Source organism: Artemia franciscana, chromosome 15 (genome assembly GCF_032884065.1).
Source record: "Artemia franciscana chromosome 15, ASM3288406v1, whole genome shotgun sequence".
Classification (NCBI taxonomy): domain Eukaryota; kingdom Metazoa; phylum Arthropoda; class Branchiopoda; order Anostraca; family Artemiidae; genus Artemia; species Artemia franciscana.
The window spans coordinates 29,865,722-29,883,734 of NC_088877.1; the positions used below are offsets into that span (position 1 = coordinate 29,865,722).

General features: G+C 35.7%; 1 protein-coding gene across 2 annotated transcripts in view; it reads left to right on the forward strand.

Moving 5' to 3' along the window:
* Nucleotides 1–17,195, forward strand: part of LOC136036318 (aldehyde dehydrogenase family 16 member A1-like) — a 29,665-nt gene extending 12,470 nt beyond the window's left edge. Inside the window, exons 1-3 of one of the 2 annotated variants that reach the window (XM_065718472.1) lie at nucleotides 11,888–12,014; nucleotides 13,497–15,523; nucleotides 16,340–17,195. In XM_065718472.1, coding sequence (XP_065574544.1) covers nucleotides 13,507–15,523; nucleotides 16,340–16,539 — 2,217 coding nt within the window. In that variant the 5' untranslated portion in view covers nucleotides 11,888–12,014; nucleotides 13,497–13,506 and the 3' untranslated portion in view covers nucleotides 16,540–17,195. Of the gene's footprint in view, nucleotides 1–11,887; nucleotides 12,015–13,496; nucleotides 15,524–16,339 lie in introns of those variants that run through there. The other variant, XM_065718471.1, reaches the window with a different exon arrangement.
* The last annotated feature ends 818 nt before the right edge of the window (nucleotides 17,196–18,013 follow it).

The following is an 18,013-nucleotide window of genomic DNA, read 5'->3' on the forward strand; positions in this document are numbered from 1 at the left end:
CCGAATGATCATTTACTGGCCAGATATTGGAAAAGACATTGAAAGGTTTATCCAAAGATGTGATGCCTGCACTCACACGATGTCAAACAATAAAAAAGAGCCAATGATTCCCACGCCGATCCCGTCACTACCATGGCAGCATGTGGGATGTGATTTGTTTGAATGGAATGGGAAGCAGTATGCAATAACAGTCGACTATTGCAGCCGCTATTTTGAGGTGGACAACCTAACCTCCACCACCACTTCTCATGTGGTCACAAAACTCAAAGGACACTTTGCTCGTCATGGAATACCAGCAATTCTCACTTCTGATAACGGGCCACAGTTCAGTTCCAGTGAATTCAGGCTATTCACAGAAAACTGGGGCATCGCACATCAAACGTCTAGCCCTTTTCACCCCACAGCAAACGGGCTCGTCGAGAAATGCGTGCAAACCTGTAAAAAAAACCATGAACAAGTCCAAGATCAGTGGACAGGACCCATACATCTGTATCCTAGAATACCGGAACACGCCCGTAGACGGTATGGCAGCACCAGCCCAGCTGCTCATGAGCCGACAGCTTCGATCAGTCCTCCCTGTCACGCAGAAGCATCTAGAGAAGAACATTGTGTCCAAAGCAAGCTTTCAGACACACAGAGAGAAATCAAGAGTGCGACAGAAGGAGTACTATGACAGGACCGCTAAATCCCTACCCAAAATTCAGGTAGGGTCAAGAGTGAGTGTCCAAATGACATCCAGCAGTCCTTGGAAGAGAGGAACCATTGTCAAAGCGTGCCCGCAGCCGCGATCCTATACAATTGCTACTGACGACAGATCAACGCTCCGACGCAACACGGTCAGACCCTCCCATAGGAATGACGAAACAATCCACTCAAAACAAGACTACCAAAATGTACAAACCACCCAACCGTCCGAGTTGGTACCCAAAGTCAGCCAGGTTGAGCGTCCAGCCTCACCCAGTCTGGCAGTCCCCCCCCCTGAACACAATGGAAATATTGTCAATGTCCCTACTAGCGCTGTAACACAGCAACAAACAAAACCAGTCCCGGACAGAGGCGGAGTGACACAAACAAGATCGGGTAGAACAATAATCAAACCCACCAGGTTAAACTTATAGAGACAATAGCATGCTCAGAAGAAGGAAGATGTAGCATCCTGCTGGGCATGCTTGCTTATTAGTTTAGTGTTGCTTTTGTTATGTGCTTATATTGTTGTAGCATCCTGCTGAGATTGCTTGCTTATCAGCTTGGTGTTGCTTTTGTTATGTGCTTATGTTGTTATATTTACAGGTGCTTGGATCTTAATAAAGAGCTAAATCAACTTGAGACCTAGGAATTCTACAACACGGAATTAAATGGGGAGGAAAAACGCTACTAGACTTAGATTATGCTGATGATTTAAGCATATTAGATGAAAATGTGAGCAAAATGAGTGAATTTTTTGAGGTTTTGCGACTTCAGGGTGCTAGAATAGGCTTGAAATTTAATTTTAAGAAGACTAAGTCACTAAGGCTAGGAATACGTGAAGATGAAAAGGTGACGTTGAGTAACGAAAAGATTGATCAGGTTGGGAGCTTCACTTACCTTGGTAGTATTATTAATAAAAACGGTGGGAGCAGTCTACGGATTGTTCTGGGTACCCGGCTGACTGACTTTTTTTCAAACAGCATGTTGTACGAAAAATGTGGTTCAATCCCGCTTTCTAGGGTTATAATGAAAGAAAGCTTGAGATGGCTAGGCCATGTTCTGTGCATAAAGCATGACAGATTGCCGAAGATTTTCCTTCTTGGCCAACCGTCTGGGGCTCTACGGAAAGCAGGTCGTCCTCATCAGGGTTGGGAGGATGTCATACATAAAGATTTAAAGGAGATGGCAACTTCTTGGGAGGTGTAAAAAGGGAGGCCTTGAATAAATTAGGTTGGAGGAGGAGCATGCGTAGCTCTGTTGGCCTCAACCGGCTTGGTGCTGCAGTGAGTTAGTAGTAGTAGCAGTAGTAGAATATTACAACATTTTCTTTAAATTAATTAAAGCCATTTATGCTATAAGGAATTTGCTTATACATCTCAGAACTAGAATATAACTGGTTTGATCTCAGTTGTCAGTCTTTGATTTTGAAGTTTAATTCTCACTGATTACTGCATGCTGCTGACACAGAAACTTATATACAATATAAATATTTATAATTACATGTAATTACGTAGGGGTAAGTGGTATATGCAGGGACAGGGTATAAGCTGGGGCACAGTACTTATATGCCATCTAGCGTTCTTTAAAAAAAATCCAATAAAGCCACCTAGTATAGTTCATTCAATGACAGACATGACAGTTTTATCATTTTGGCAATTTTCTATTTTCATTTTCGAGAAAATTGACTTCAAAGTTTCGGCTATACCCTCCAACAAATATTTGGGCAATATTTTTTGTGCTTTATTTTGTAACAGTTTGCGGAAATTGTGTTTGTAAGATAGCAAATGAAAGCTACAACATCAGGCCACGTCATGTGGCCATCTGGTGGAAAAATATGCGACCATAAAAAAATTGGAGTTTCCAAGTAGAAGTCGCATGATATACACTGAGACAAGTACAAGTGGTATGTAGCGGGACATGGATGCTATCCAACCATGACGATATACGAGATTGCATCTCTTGTTGTTCTGTAGTTGTTCAGTTTGCGAAAGAGTCTGGTATCACTTTACTAACAATACTACCTCACTGCAGCCACAGGTTGCTGCCATTGGACATTTGCATGTATTTTCCCTTCAAATGCCCATACAACAAGACTGTGGACAACTGGATGCCGTACAACCCAGGGAAGACCGTGACGATATGCGAGATTGCATCTCATATTGGCGAAAGCCTATATGAGATATAGGCTTTCACACCACTTTTGAATATGTCCTGCTTCCTGAAAATTCTTCCAAAAGTTAATTATGTGTGGAACCAGTTTGCGTTTAAGCATAAATAGGATGCTTAACTGCACATCAAATTCTTACTTCTTTATTACTTCAGGCACAAAATGGTGGATCTGAAGTGCATTTAAGTGGATTAGATGTTGCAAAAGCTTTTGACTTGGTTTATCACAGCCAGTTGCAGTATTCTCTTCTTTAGCTTGGAGTGAATTTATTTGTTATATTTGTTCTTCGTTTTTGGTGTGGAAATTCGTATGTTTGACTCTGGTAAGAAAATACCTTTTTCGGTAATATCTCCATTTTTTCTAGACTTAGTCAGGGGGGGGGGTGTCACCATATTTAATGCTTCTTTATGCCTTGTGTTAACTAATATTTTTCTGTTGTGTTTTACAAGCCTAACAAAATTTTGTCTCATATTGTATATGCAGATAATCAGTTACTTATTTCCTGCTCAAATTTTGGCCTTATGATTATTGCTGAAAAGTTAGAATGTTTAGTTTTAAAGGTCAAACACTGAAAAGTTGATCTAAGTTGTAGTTCCTTTTCAGTTAACCTAGTTCCTGTGTTGTGTTGACTTGAGGTTAGTATGTGCTCCTATGTATCAGCTATCTGCTCTAGTGTACTTCTAGATATTAACATTAAACTTTAAGCAGATGATACTGAAATTGTCCTAAGTTTTGGCCAGCATCCTTGCAAGGCCTTGGCCAGACTTTACTCAACATATTGTGACCATTCCATTCTTTTCCTGTCAGGTTTTTTCTGTATGCTAGAGATATCCAGGTCATTAGAGGATTGTATTCCCGTTACTGTAAGCTCATTATATATGTCCCATGTTGGTATAGGAATCGAAAGATACTTCGAATTTTTAGTGCTATTCATATATCGACATCTTATAATAAGTTGGATAGAGGCTTACCTGTGGTAAGGTCCTTTTCATCTTCTTGGACAATGAATTCAATTTGCATGATGGTTTTTGTATTTAATATTGTTTTGTGTGTTTTTTCTTTTTTTCTCCACTTTACTTCACTTTATTGTAATGTTAGTGGGTGAAAAATATATCATTATTATCATTATATTGCAGTTGCTCTATTTGACAACCAAGATGCTTATAGTGTCTTTTGGTTTTGTCCAACCTCACCCTTAAAATGCTATGAAAGTCTTAACTTAACGCCATTAGCTGTCCATAACATATTCTAGTTACAATTTTTCGACAACCTAGATGCACGTAGTTTCTTTTGATTTTTAATTCAACATCCTCCTCAACAAGCCCTGAAAGTTTAAGCTTAATGCTTTTAGCTGTTCCTAAGCTATGTACTTGTGAAAATTTAGTTGCAATTAGCACCTTTTGATTTAGTTACACATTTTGCTCAACATTCTCAGAAGTTTCAACTTAATACCTTAAGACCTTCCTGAGCTATTGAAGATAAACTGTTTTGACAACCTAGATTTTCTAGTGTCTATTGTTTTAGTTCAACATTTTCCTCAGTATGCCCCGAAAGTTTCAACTTAAAACCCTTAATCATTTCGGATATATTGCAGATATGCCCTTTTGACTTCCTGGATGCATATAGTGCCTTGTTATTCTGTTCAGCACCCTTCTCAACATGTCATGGGAAGTTTCCATATGATACCATTAGCTGTTCCAGAGATTTTGCAGATCCATCCTTTTTACAACCTGGATATACATTGTCTTTGATTTAGTTGACCAGTCCCTGAACATTCTCTAAAATGTCATCTTAGTAAAATTACCCTTTTCAAACGCTCATAGTCAAAGTTGCTCTCCTTCCCAATAACAAAACCTATTTGCAAACATAGAGAAACTTGTACAATTTCAGCACTTGCACAAGGGATTTGGGGGCCATGTCATCCATGGAGGCATAGACTCTGGTCAGAAAAATACTACCTTGACGCATATAGTACCTTTTGATTTAGTTCAGCACCCCTCTCAACATGTCATGGAAGTTTCAACATGATACCATTAGCTGTTCCAGAGGTTTTGCAGATCCATCCTTTTTACAACCTGGATATACATTGTCTTTGATTTAGTTGACCAGTCCCTGAACATTCTCTAAAGTGTCATCTTAGTACAATTACCCTTTTCAAACATTCAGGATTGATGTTGCTCTCCTGCCCAATAACTAAACCTATTTGCAAACAAAGAGCAACTTGCACTGTGTCAACACTTGCCCAAGGGGTTTTGGGGGTCATGTCATCCATGGAGGCATAGACTCTGGTCAGAAAAATGCTACCTTGACGCATATAGTACCTTTTGATTTAGTTCAGCACCCCTCTCAACATGTCATGGAAGTTTCAACATGATACCAATAGCTGTTCCAGAGGTTTTGCAGATACACCCTTTTTACAATATGGATATACATTGTCTTTGATTTAGTTGACCAGTCCCTGAACATTCTCTAAAATGTCATCTTAGTATAATTACCCTTCTCAAAACATTCAGGATTGATGTTACTCTCCTGCCCAATAACTAAACCTATTTGCAAACAAAGAGCAACTTGCACTGTGTCAACACTTGCCCAAGGGGTTTTGGGGGTCATGTCATCCATGGAGGCATAGACTCGGGTCAGAAAATACCTTTTTTGTTAATTTCCTCATTCGTTCTGGACTTAGAAGGGGGGGGGGATTGTCACCGTATTTAATGCTTGTTTATAATTTGCATTAACTAATATTTTTCTGTTGTGTTTTACAGGCATAACAAATTTGTTACCATATATATTGTATTTGCAGATAATCTGTTACTTATTAGGTATTGACAGTTTAGCCTGGTCAAGTCGACCAGATTTCTTTATAAGATGTTTGAAAAAACTGGCCTTATGCTTAATACTGAAAAGTTTGAATATTTAGTTTTCAAGGTCAAACACTGAAGTAGTGATCTTAGCTATGGTTCCTTTTCAGTTAAGCTAGTTCCTGTGTTGTGTTGACTTGAGATTAGCTACGTGTTCTTCTGTATCGGTCATCCGTTCTAGTGCACTTCTAGATGCTAAGAATAAACTTAAAGCAAGTTATGTTAAAATTGTCCTAAATTGTGGCCAACTTTCTTGCAAGGCATTGACCTGACTTTACTTAACATATTGTGACCATTCCATTCTTTTTCTGTCATTTTTGCGCCCATTTTTCGATACTGGTGATGTATAAGTCAGTAGAGCGTCGTATTTCTGCTACTGTAAACTCCTTATATATCTCCCTTGTAGGTATAGGAATTGAAAGATTTTTTTTTGATTTTTTTGCTACTGGTATATTGACATCTTATAATAAGTTGGAAGTCAGACTAAAAGAAGAGGCTTGCCTGCGGTTAGGTCCTTTTCATGCTCTCATACGATTATTTTAATTTGTTTTTTTATATTAATATTCTTTTGTGTGTGTTTCCTTTTTTCTCTCCAACAAACGGCAGCTTGCGTAATTTCAGCAATTGCCCAAGGGGTTTTGGGGGTCATGTCTTCCTTGGCCACATAGACTCTTGTCAGAAAATACCTTTTTTGGTAATATCCCCATTCGTTCTAGACTTAGATTGGACCTTTTGACTACTGTGAGCAGCATGAATATCTCAAAGTATTGAATTGATGTCTTTGAAATTTGAGGGGGTGGGTGGCTGGAAAAGACATCGGCGGGGGGCAGCTTAGACTCCAATCATTTCTAACTAATATAAAGGGGGCTAGAACTTACAACTTATAATCGAATGAGCCCTTTTCAAAGTTCTTACAACTACTTGTATGCAAATGGGGAGAAAAACGACACATTACTCTTTACTGTGACAGTGCTATTTTCCTCCCTGTGATCTTTGCTTGTATTGAAAAGAATCTTGCATCAAAATTTTGTTCTGGAATTTTTAAACTGAATTGATGCATGATTTTACTAAAGTCGGAGAACTAAGGGCAACAGTCTTGCGTATGGGCTCTCCTGAACTAAGCACTACAATAATAACAATCTTGCTTTGTTAGGTTTGGAAAATTTTTATAATTTCTATTGATTGAGTTTTTGGAGTAGCTTTCAGTTTAGCTACTTTTCAGCCCTCCATTAAAACCTAGACTTAGCCCTGGTTTATACACCATACTAAATTTTATTTATTTTCTTGGTTTGTATTATTTTTTTGTACTTATTTCTTATTATCCGTTGGTTCATAATGTCCATATAAAAAAATAGTAATTCCACAAACAGGATCAGTATACGAATTTGGAAAAAAAAAAAAGAAATACAAAATCAGCAGTTATATATGTATAGCTCAGGGATATGCAAGCATTGCAAAAGTATGGGGAGACTGAGATCCAGTTAAGTGGAAATCATCTCCAAAAATTCAATCGATAGAAATTTTTGAATCTAATGAAGCAAGGATTGTGCTATTACAGTGTTATTTCAGAAGAAACCGTGCATAAGACTCCTACCAAATTAAGAAATATGAATAATAGTCTGGTTCACCAATGATGTTCTGTTGTTTCTAGCAGTTGTCTATTTCAAATTCCTTTATTTATCATGATTAACTTCAATAAGCTACTTAATTCTTGGACCCGTGCATACCATTTTTCCACAGTGATCTCGTATCACTGCTTGTAGTTTCAGGGTTCTAGAAGGAATTTATGGAGACATTATTATATTTACGATACGATACAAATTTATTATGTCAAATAACATGAGTTAAATGAGACACAAAATATAAATTAATCATCCACACTTCCTCGTCACTTACTTATCAAAATGAGACACAAAATATTGTCGAAAAGACAATCTTAATCGCTCGGTAACCGCAGGCTTACAAGCCTCCATTTTGTTCTGGTGCCTTGTATTGTACCCTGTTCGTGCCGGGTCGGGGAACAAGCCTCGATGCTTGCTCGACTACAAAAGCTTCTGTCCGTCGTAAGCTAGTGTTGCATGGCATCAAGTCTTTCTAGACCTAGGATTTTAAGAGTATCATCATAATTCTTGAATTCTGGGCCTATTATCTCACTGATAGCTCGTTTCTTCACATTCTCAAGGTCATTTTGTTGCTCTTTATCCAGCCCCGGATGCCACACAGGACAAGTATACTCTAAAACACTCAGAATGTACAGTTTACAAAAATTAAACAGTGAAAAATGACCAAAACCGAATCGCCGAATTGTAACTAGATTACGCAAACCTATGTGTGCCTTCTTAGTACTATTATTTACATGATCCATCCATGACATTTTTGAGTTAAAAGTCACACCTAAAATTTTCATATTTACAATTGCCACATTTATATCACTTTGACTAGGAACTTCTTCTTTAAAAAACGAGACTCTCATAAGTGCTGAATTTTTTCTATTAATTGAAAGCCATTTTTCTTCGCAGTCAGCCTCCAAACGGCGAATCATGCCATCCTTACTAATCATGGATCCTAGCCTCTGAAGTGTTAGTAATGATAAATCATATACAAAATCGGCTCTGTTTTCATGCCAAGTCGCAATCTTGTTCCGCAGTATAAAAAATAAAACACGTCCCGTTTTGGTACCTTGGGAAATTCCACAGAAAAGCTCAAGAAAATCCGACTGTACCCTATCAGCACTAACACACTGTTGCCGTCCGTGTGAAAAGCTATAAACTATCTGAACTAGAGAACTCTGTCATTGACTCAAGAATATCCGAGTGGCTTGATTTATCGAAAGCCTTATCTAAGTCTGTTCACAATATTTCTACAAATGCATCTTTATTCTCTAGGTGCTCCAGAGCCTCTTCTACAATTTTACTAAGATAATGTACTGTGCTAGATTCTTTGATAAGTCCAAACTGACTGGGATGTACTTTATCACAGAAATCTTCAAGTAATTATTTATTTAGAAAATTTCCAAAACCTTTAGATACAATAGGGTTAAAGATATAGGTAACAACATTGAAAGATATTTACTTTCTCAGCTGATTTGCAATTTTGCTGTAATGATTTGTTTTGTTGGAAATATTATCTAGCATTTTTTGGTACCTTGCAGAATCACAATTTTCGACGAAATTGCTTGCTTAAAACATTAGTTTGGATAGCAGGAAAATACCTACAGGCATGGAATGGAACTGGTGATGATTGAGGAAATGCTTAATTTGTATAGCCTGAGAAAGTGTAAATTGTTAATTTCTTGTTGGACAAATTATTATTAAAAATTATAAAGTAATCAGTCACAGTTTTATGAGCCAACCGAAAGAGACGGTAGTGTCTGAGTTAACTTGGTTCTGCTTGTAGGGTAAATATAGTGAGTTTGATATAAATCTATATCGAACCCATTTAGAAAGTTAAAGGGAATAAATAGGAAAAAGACTAGTACTATATACTCTTGTATTTACAATAAGGACATTATTTTCCTCTCCAGCACAATAAATTACACCACTTTTTAGCATAACACAGGCAGTAGTGGCCCAGATGGATTTTGTATAGCTTATAAAGTAAATTATTATTTGATAATATTTCCCTTTGTATTTAATCAAACAAAACAAGTAAATAAAAGTAATAGGAAGAAGACTTCCGTATTTACAACACTGGTAGATCAATAGTCTTGAAAAGTATGAATACTTTCAAAACAGAAACATTAACCTTTGTCAAGGTCTAGAAATATTTCCAATCTTCCATTGGAGCCTTGGACTGTTTACATGCTAAGACTTTTCTTCCAGCACTCTCCTTAAAAAAAAACATGAAGTACCTTACACCTTACAGTACGATAAGTAAACTGGCCCCAGAAAAATTAAACTCAGATTTGACTTGAAATTGTTTCTACCTTCATCTAAAACGTGACTGTGTGATTTACTTGCACTTCTACTAGCAACTCATTGAAGCACCAAGCTAACTGAGGGTATCACAGTTGCTGATGCTGCTTTTTCAACCGATTCTATTCAAAAGTTCACCCTGGTAGATGACCTGACAAGGATAGACTGGAATGGTTTTGGTGCTGTGAGAGGATTTGGGTTCTCAGAAACAATGTAGGGGGGAAAGGGAAGGATATATTTTTTTTCAATGAATGTGCAAAAAAGGGATTTTTCAAAATCTAGGAGATAGGGGGCGTTTTCTATTATTTTTTTTATCATAGAAAAATGCTGCTTTTCACAATGTAGGAGGAAGCAGGGGACATTACCTCCCATGCATATTTCCATAAGACACATCACTTGTACAAACCCCTACTCTCTTCTACCTAGCCTAACGCTTTTTCCCTAATATTCCTAGCTAGGTTCTTAACTATGTTTATGTTTTTAGACATATCAAAGGTCACAACTACTCATATGGTAGTTATCCGTCCTAGATTTCAGCTTCAAATTAACTCTAAACGTTACTAACTAGAGAGGTTTATTTTATGACACAAATAAATAACAGAACTGCAACAAACCCTACTCTCCAATATTGATCCTATCCAAGTTTCAATTTAAAATAGCATAATCAATATAGTTGGCCATTGTCTTATTATCTGTGTACCATGATAGTTTTTTGGGCCATTTTATGACCAAATACTGTGTTTGTTGTAACTAAATTTTTGTGCCTAAAAAGCAGAAGCAGTCTAGTACCATTGTCCCATCTATCCGTATTTGTACCATTCTGGGCATTGAAGGTCTCTAATGAAAATACCATGCTTCTACCTGTCTATTTTTTCCTGCAAGTTTATATAAATTCGTTTGAGTCACTACAATCTCTTTCATTTGGTTCTACTAGGGCATCTACCACTATCACTGATACCAACAAATCTTAGTCATACAATGACAACTTAAGAGTTCAATTATTGATGCCTTCCCAGCCTTAGCAAGACCTAGAAGTTTCTTTATTCACAACAAGCCCTACTCACTGTCTATATACCCCATCCTTCCTACGAAAGTCAATAGATTCTATATCACCTAGTTTGTTGTTTCCTAACCTTGGAAGATGAGTTCATGAAACTTCTAACAACGAAAAACTGGAATTCGTATGTATGCATTTTGTTGTTATATGTTGATATGAGTGGGAGATTTTGAGGAAAATCTCCCACTAAAAGAGGCAAAAAATTATTTACGTTACATAAATATATTTCCTTTTCGGAAAAAATGAAATTCGTATGTATGCATTTTTGTTGTTATATGTTGATATGATTTGTTTTTATGCATAATAATTAGTCCTAAATTTTGGTATTTATGATAGAAATAGGAGTATAATAATAATACTAAAAGTTAAACCAAAATGAATAGAGTTACCTAAGAGATCAAATTCAAAACAAAACATCCGAATGAATAATTGCAGCTCAAAACAAACAGAATTTCCTATGAATAAATACATGTAAACAAGGGCAAACATATATTAAAATGAATAGCCAAGTCAAACTTAAATCAAACAGAAAATGCCACAAATAAGAGGCTGCCATCCTTTCAAATCTCCTAAGAGCTTGTGTGCCATTTGTACTGTACTGAAAACTAGTGAATAGCTTCAAGAATCACCAGTTGAGGTTAGACAAGTTTTATTTACCCATAAGAAATTACTTATTTAGCCATAAATCTCCTATCAGCTATCGAAGCTTATAAAAACTTTTGGAACTGATTTTTCCACATTTAGGAAGTATGCTTACAGACATAATGTTCCTATCTCACTTTTATGTAGATTGTATTATCATTTGTCTGAAACTCATTTATATTCATGTATGAAGTTTGTTTGCATGTTTGAACAATCCTGTTTTAAAGTTATTTTGGTTGTATTCCTAGGTAGCTATAATTTGTCCAAAAAGTGTTCACCACCTAAAAAGAAATGATAACCACAGTCTAAACTTAGCCTAGGGTTATGATACCTTAAAGTTGTATTGCGGTTGCAAAACTGTTCAGTTTCATATGAAAATACAAGTACTGTAAGCCAGAAATGAGCTCACAAACTTTCATACTTCAGTTAAAAGTTATAATAATTAACGAAAACCTTCTTATAAATGAAGCAAAATGTGATGCAAGGCTTTGCTTCATCTCAGCCTTATCTCTTATCAGTAAGTTCCGTTTTAATTTATAAATTTGTATAGACTCCATTTCCTGATATAAAGGTTTCTAGGTAAAAGTGCAGACACAAGCATCACGTATTATTCTATGGTCACATGAGTATAGTAAAAGTGCTCCAATTTGGACAATAATACTTTTTCTAGAAAGTAAAATAGTATCAAAGTAAGTAAACACAGATATCATGCATACTATGATCTTTAATTATATTAAAAAAAGACTATTAAAGCCTTTTTTGATTATTTACTCAAAAAGGTATAACTGATTAGAATGCAAGAAAAAAAGTACATAAACCGGTGAACAAAGTGGTTAATGAGAGATAAAGTTTATGTTAATTTAACATGGTTGTTTCATTTTAGTTTTATCTGTATACCAATACCAATCCCAAGAATACCTCTCAGCTGTACTCATCCTCCTGTGTACAACTCTGGGCATATGGTAAAGGAATATAAAAACTTGATAATCTGACCTAACTCTATATACCATACCTGCACACAAAAGGTTACATAAGTCCAGCTCTTTGAAGAGCAGAGGAGGCTGAGATTTGTCTTAGAATTATTTTGTTACGATATATAAAGTGTCTATAGATAAGATGCTCTTTCAGATAAATCTCAGCCCACCCTTGCCTCCTCCTCGTAAGTCTAATCCAAAGGATCCTTTAGGAAAATGTAAAAATTGACCTAAAACACTGATCAGAACGCTTGATTTAAGGCTCATTACAATTTTTTTTTTTATTATTATTATTAATCTATTTTCCTTAACTTAAAGACTTGCATTTTTGTCAGATATAATTTTGCATTTTTTTCACGTAAATTCGCTGAATTCGTGATCCACCTCTTTTACCGCTTCTGAATGTTCAATAGATTCAAAATTTTAGCAATACATACACTTCTGAGACAGTCCAATAACGTAACATCGAAACTACCCCTCTTGTATGCTTCCCATGTATAAATAAACAAACAAAAACGATTGATCCGGTACAGCAAAAAGTATAAAACAAACAGTATGAAAAAAAGGCTTGATTGTGCAGCAGTAAGCACACATGCATGTGGCTGTGGTAGCTTAGGTTTGAATCTCAGATAAGACAAACTTTTGACTAAAGTCTAAAAATTTTTCAGACAAAGAGAAGATTAAAAAGTCGAAAATAATAAATTTATGTATATACAGAAAATACGAAATTGTTTTCAAAATGGACTAAAACGCGGATTTTTTTTTTCTCGAGGATCTATAAACGAGGTGAAAACGAGGGACGCAAAACGGGTTGGTCTTTGACATAACTTCATCTTTTTAACTTGCTTTCCTCAACTCATCAACTTTTTCATGTATGCATCAATAGCTTAGATCATTTTGATATCCATTCAGACCCCAATCTATTTTACACCCTTTATTTTTACTTGCACTCATAGATCCTTGAGAAAAAAAGTTCCTTTTTAGTCCATTCTGAAAAAAAAGGTTTTCTAAAATTAAATTTATTACTATGTCATTATAGAAGAAAAGGACTCTCACTAAAGTAGTAAAGCCAAGACTAGTCTTGAATAATAATTAGAAAAATCGGAAAACTTTTATTTTTAAGAAAGGTACACTGTGATCAATTTTATACTGTATGCACCTTAGTATGCTATTTCAAAAGTGTCGTTTATTTTTCAGAATTCATCCAATGGTGAATCAAGATTTGCTTCAGGCCTTGAGCTCCCTTGACTTAGAGAGTGAAGAGATGTGCAGTAAAATCGTTGATTCTTGGTGTAACAGTAATGGCCATTGCTTTTCTTCATTTATCAACGGTATTTTTATCAGCGATCATGTTAAAACCATTCCAATAGTTGATCCAAGCACATCAAAGAAAATAGCAGATGTCAAATTCTGCGATGAAGGGACTATTATTCCAGCCTTAAAGGCATCATCTGATGCCCCTTCAGCTTGGAATACTGATGAATTTGTTAGAAGTCGGATTTTGAGAAAATTAGCAGACCAGGTTGAAAAGGACAAGAAACTACTATCATTATTACAAGCCATGGTAGTCGGTGGAAACATAAAATATATTGAAGACTTTGATATTCCAAATGCAATTTGCACTATAATTTTTTTTTCCGACATTTGTCTTACAGTTGACTCAAAATTCCCAAATTGGAGTCCTATAGGTACAGTTGAAATCATACTCCCGGATTTCTGCTCATTAACTTCAATGTTTGTGCAACTTATTCCTGTTATAGCTGCTGGAAACAATGTGCTTGTACAAGGAAGTAGGTTTACTGCTCTACAATTGACTTGGCTTTGCAAGGCTTTTCAATCCATAGAATTGCCAAAAGCGGTGTTTAATGTAATGTATAGGGATGCTGACAGTTTGACTCTTAACTTGATGTCTGTCAAACCTGGCAATGACTTTAGAGGAATCAGCTATCGTGGAAGTCTTCGTCACGCCAGAGACCTCAGAATGTGTGCTAGTAGACAAGGCTTGTCTTTGCATATAGGTTGTAAAGGAAATAACCCAGTGATCGTTTTTGAATCAGCTGACCTTGATTCAGCTTGTGAAGCAATTATTCAAAGCATGTCAAGTGTGGAATTTTGTCACAGTCGTTTGTTGGTTCAAGAATCCATATTGAAACAGCTCACAGACAAATTAAAAGAGAGGGCAACGAAAGTTAAAGTGGGCAATGCTCTTGATCGTAATGCAGATCTGGGTCCACTTCCATCCTATGACTATGCAAAAAAACTACACAAATTCATTGAACTCGCATATACTGAAGGAGGTGATGTCTTTATAGCAAGTGAGCACAGAGAAAACTTTGTATATCCTGTGATAATCTCAAATGTTCAAACAGTCTCTGATGTATATCAAGAAGGTGCAGTTGGGCCAGTTGTTACAATAACTCCCTTTCGTACTGTCAAGGAAGCTATAGCGATGGCGAACAACAGCTTGTATGGTTCTGAAGCATTTATATTTTCCGAGAATTGTGCTCAGTCCTTAGAAGTTTCTCAGATGTTAAACTTCCAATTTGTTTGCATTAATATGTGTGGATATTTCAACCCCACTTGTGTTGGGACTGGATTTGAGCAAAGTGGAAACTGGGGTAGATCTGGTGCTGATTTGTTATTACCTTTTATGCAAAGTGAACATCGGCAAATGGAGACATTTCCGTACATTCCAGTTACAGTCAAAGTTGACCTCAGCAAATCAGTAACGGCAGCCTCTGCAGCTCAAAAAGCATGGATGAAATTAAGCATGATGGATAGAAATCTAAAGCTTTATAACATTATACAGACAATTGAATCACAGCAAGAGGCTATTGTTGCAGAGTACACTAGAATTACGCAAATCGACAGTTTGAAAGCTAAACAAGAACTTGATTTATCTATTAAAAGACTATATTATTGGATTGCTACTGCTAATCAGCTAGAAGAAAGAGTGCAATTTCCATCTAGTGGTGAACTCACTATTGCTGTAGAAGAACCCTTAGGTGTGATAGCTGTCATTCCTCCTGACTCAAATCAACTTTCTGCCTTCTGCACGCTAGTAGGATGTGCAGTTTGCTGTGGTAACTCCGTCATTATCCCCGGTTGTCCAAACGTTCCGTTTGCAGTTGTTGACGCATTCTCTACTTTACCGATTTTCAAAGTCTTGGCTGGAGAAAAAGAAAAGCTTGCAGCAGAGCTTAGTGGTTCAGATGATATTCAAGGTGAGTGTTAAACTTATTTTGAAAGTTTCACCTTTCTAAAATTTGCCTTTCATTATGCAGTTGCAGAAAGTTTGAAACTAGGAAAGGGTTAAAAGTTTTTCTAGAACTCGCTTATAGAAAACATCAAGGCTAAAGAATAAGTAGTCAGAGTTGATGAAAGGAAAAAAAGTTTTGAACTTAAATTTGCTGAAACTGACGTTTTCACGCAGGTTAGGCATGAGGACAACCTTGTTCTTTTTTCTTTTTTTTATAAGAAATGATCTTAAACCATTTACTTTTTGATTAGAAAATCTAGATATTGGAAAAGTGTGAAAACCTCTCCAAAATCCATACAGGTAATTGATTTGTAGATGTAGTTGTATTCTCCAGATTTTGGATGGGGTGGGTAATCTTTCTAAACAATGATAAACAGGTATGTTACACAAATTTATCTAAATTCGAAGACAAAAGATCTTCAAATCACATAAAACAAGGCTCGAAAAATGAAATTGGTTCAAAATGACCTTTTTGTACTTATACAACACATTTCAGTTTTGTGAAGTTTTTAGGAAATTAGTTTTTTTTTTTTTTTTTTTAAGGAAAAGAATGGATTGGTAAACAGCTCAAGTAGTGTTGGTACGTCTGATTATATTTTCGCATAAAAAGATCTGATAAAACTATAATAAGAATCAAAGCAGGAGCTTTCATTAAAAAAATGAAAAAAATGAATACGATATTAACTTTTTGCTGTTTCTATCAATATGTTCATCTTTATAATTTATAATATTTCTATGATCAATGTGCTATGTTGCAATTATTTTCGGGTTTTTTTTTTAGCAATCTGGTATTTCGGATCGGCTGAGGGCGCAAAAATGGTAGAATGTAGGTCAACAGTTGATATGAAGCATGTATGGACCAATCCTGAAAAGGCATATGACTGGATCGAGGACAAGAGAATTCAGCAAAATGAGTTTCTCATTCATGCTCTGCGCAAAAAGAATATTTGCTTCCCGATTGGTGACATCTTCTCTAATTAGCTCATATTTAGTTTTAATGATTTTTTCTCTGTGCCCTCTTAGCTCTCGCTACATTTGACAAGCGTTATGAAAGCAAGGTAAAATTGGCTGAATGTATAATACAGTTTAAAAGTTGACGCCTAGGGATTGCAACATGATTGTAGTGATTCTTTTTTTTTCTTTTATGGTACAATTTAAGAGAATGCAAAACTCAAATGACATAAATTAAGTTATTCACATCTATTTTCTTACTAATCAGACTCTTGTATATGTAATTTAAGGAGTTTCATAGTTGTAGCTCCTGAGGCAGAGGTGGGAAGAATTAATATAGCTGATGTGTAACCTGTCCGGAAGTCAGCTTGATCAACTGTCCTTTTTCAACTTTGCTCGAGATTTTGGTGTCGCTTAGTTTGAATCTTTTTTACTAGTTTTCTTTCTTTTTATTTCCTTTTTTTTATGGATAATTGATTTGGCAAGCAAGTCATGAGCTCTTATATCAACTCTGTTACTTCTGTTTATCTTTATTATAATAATCGAAGTATTTTTGAAGGCCTTATTCGTTCAAATTTTGTCTTCTTCAAATATTTACCTAACGCTAATATCCCGGTGCCTAGGTTTATTGTTTTATAAATTTTATGACTTATTTCGTCATTAAAGCTTATTATTGCCATTGAGAACATTTGATAGTCGTTCTTGAATTTCCTTAATTGCTTTGTTTACTTCATAAGCGTACTATATTGACTTTTCTGAAGTGATGGTTATTATATGAAATTTTTCGTTTGTGCTCATAAAGAAATTTGTCTCAGGAATTATCTCTGAACTAGGAAATATTTATTTTAGAATGGATCAAATAGTAGACACGTACTGCCCAGGCAGTATGTATTGGCAGTGGATATGGTTTCCTTCTTATTTTAAAATGAAAAATATAAATTTGAAATACAAGTCTTAATGGCAAGAATGGCATTCAGTTATCGGGAAAAAATTACTGGAAAAATTTTCTTATCAGTGACAAAATTAATTGGTTTTTGGTCTATTCGCATCGTTTTGTTTTGTTCTCCGGTAGTTATTAATAATCATAAAACAAAGAATATTGTATTATTTGGTGTTGTATATTTATCTCCGGGCTAGTTGCTGCTTTTCTATCACTGTATATTATTTTTTTTGGCAAAGAACCTGTCGAACCACAGACATAAAACAAGAAAAACTGTGGTGAACTGTCTTTTCTGACGACCAGAAATAAGTGTTGAGCCATTTCCCCCAAACATCGCATTTTATGTCTCAATTCAGATAAAGTTTGTACCGAGTCCTCTGGGCTTCAACAAAGACTCCTAGTACTTAATAGTAATTACGATTAAAATTACTAAAGAAAAATAAAACCACCAAAAATAAAAACTATTAACTCGAGAATGAACGAAGGACAGGGAAAAAATTTAACTAATTAGAATTCATATGATACAAAACAGTGTTGCAAGATCTACCTATGAAAGAATGACTA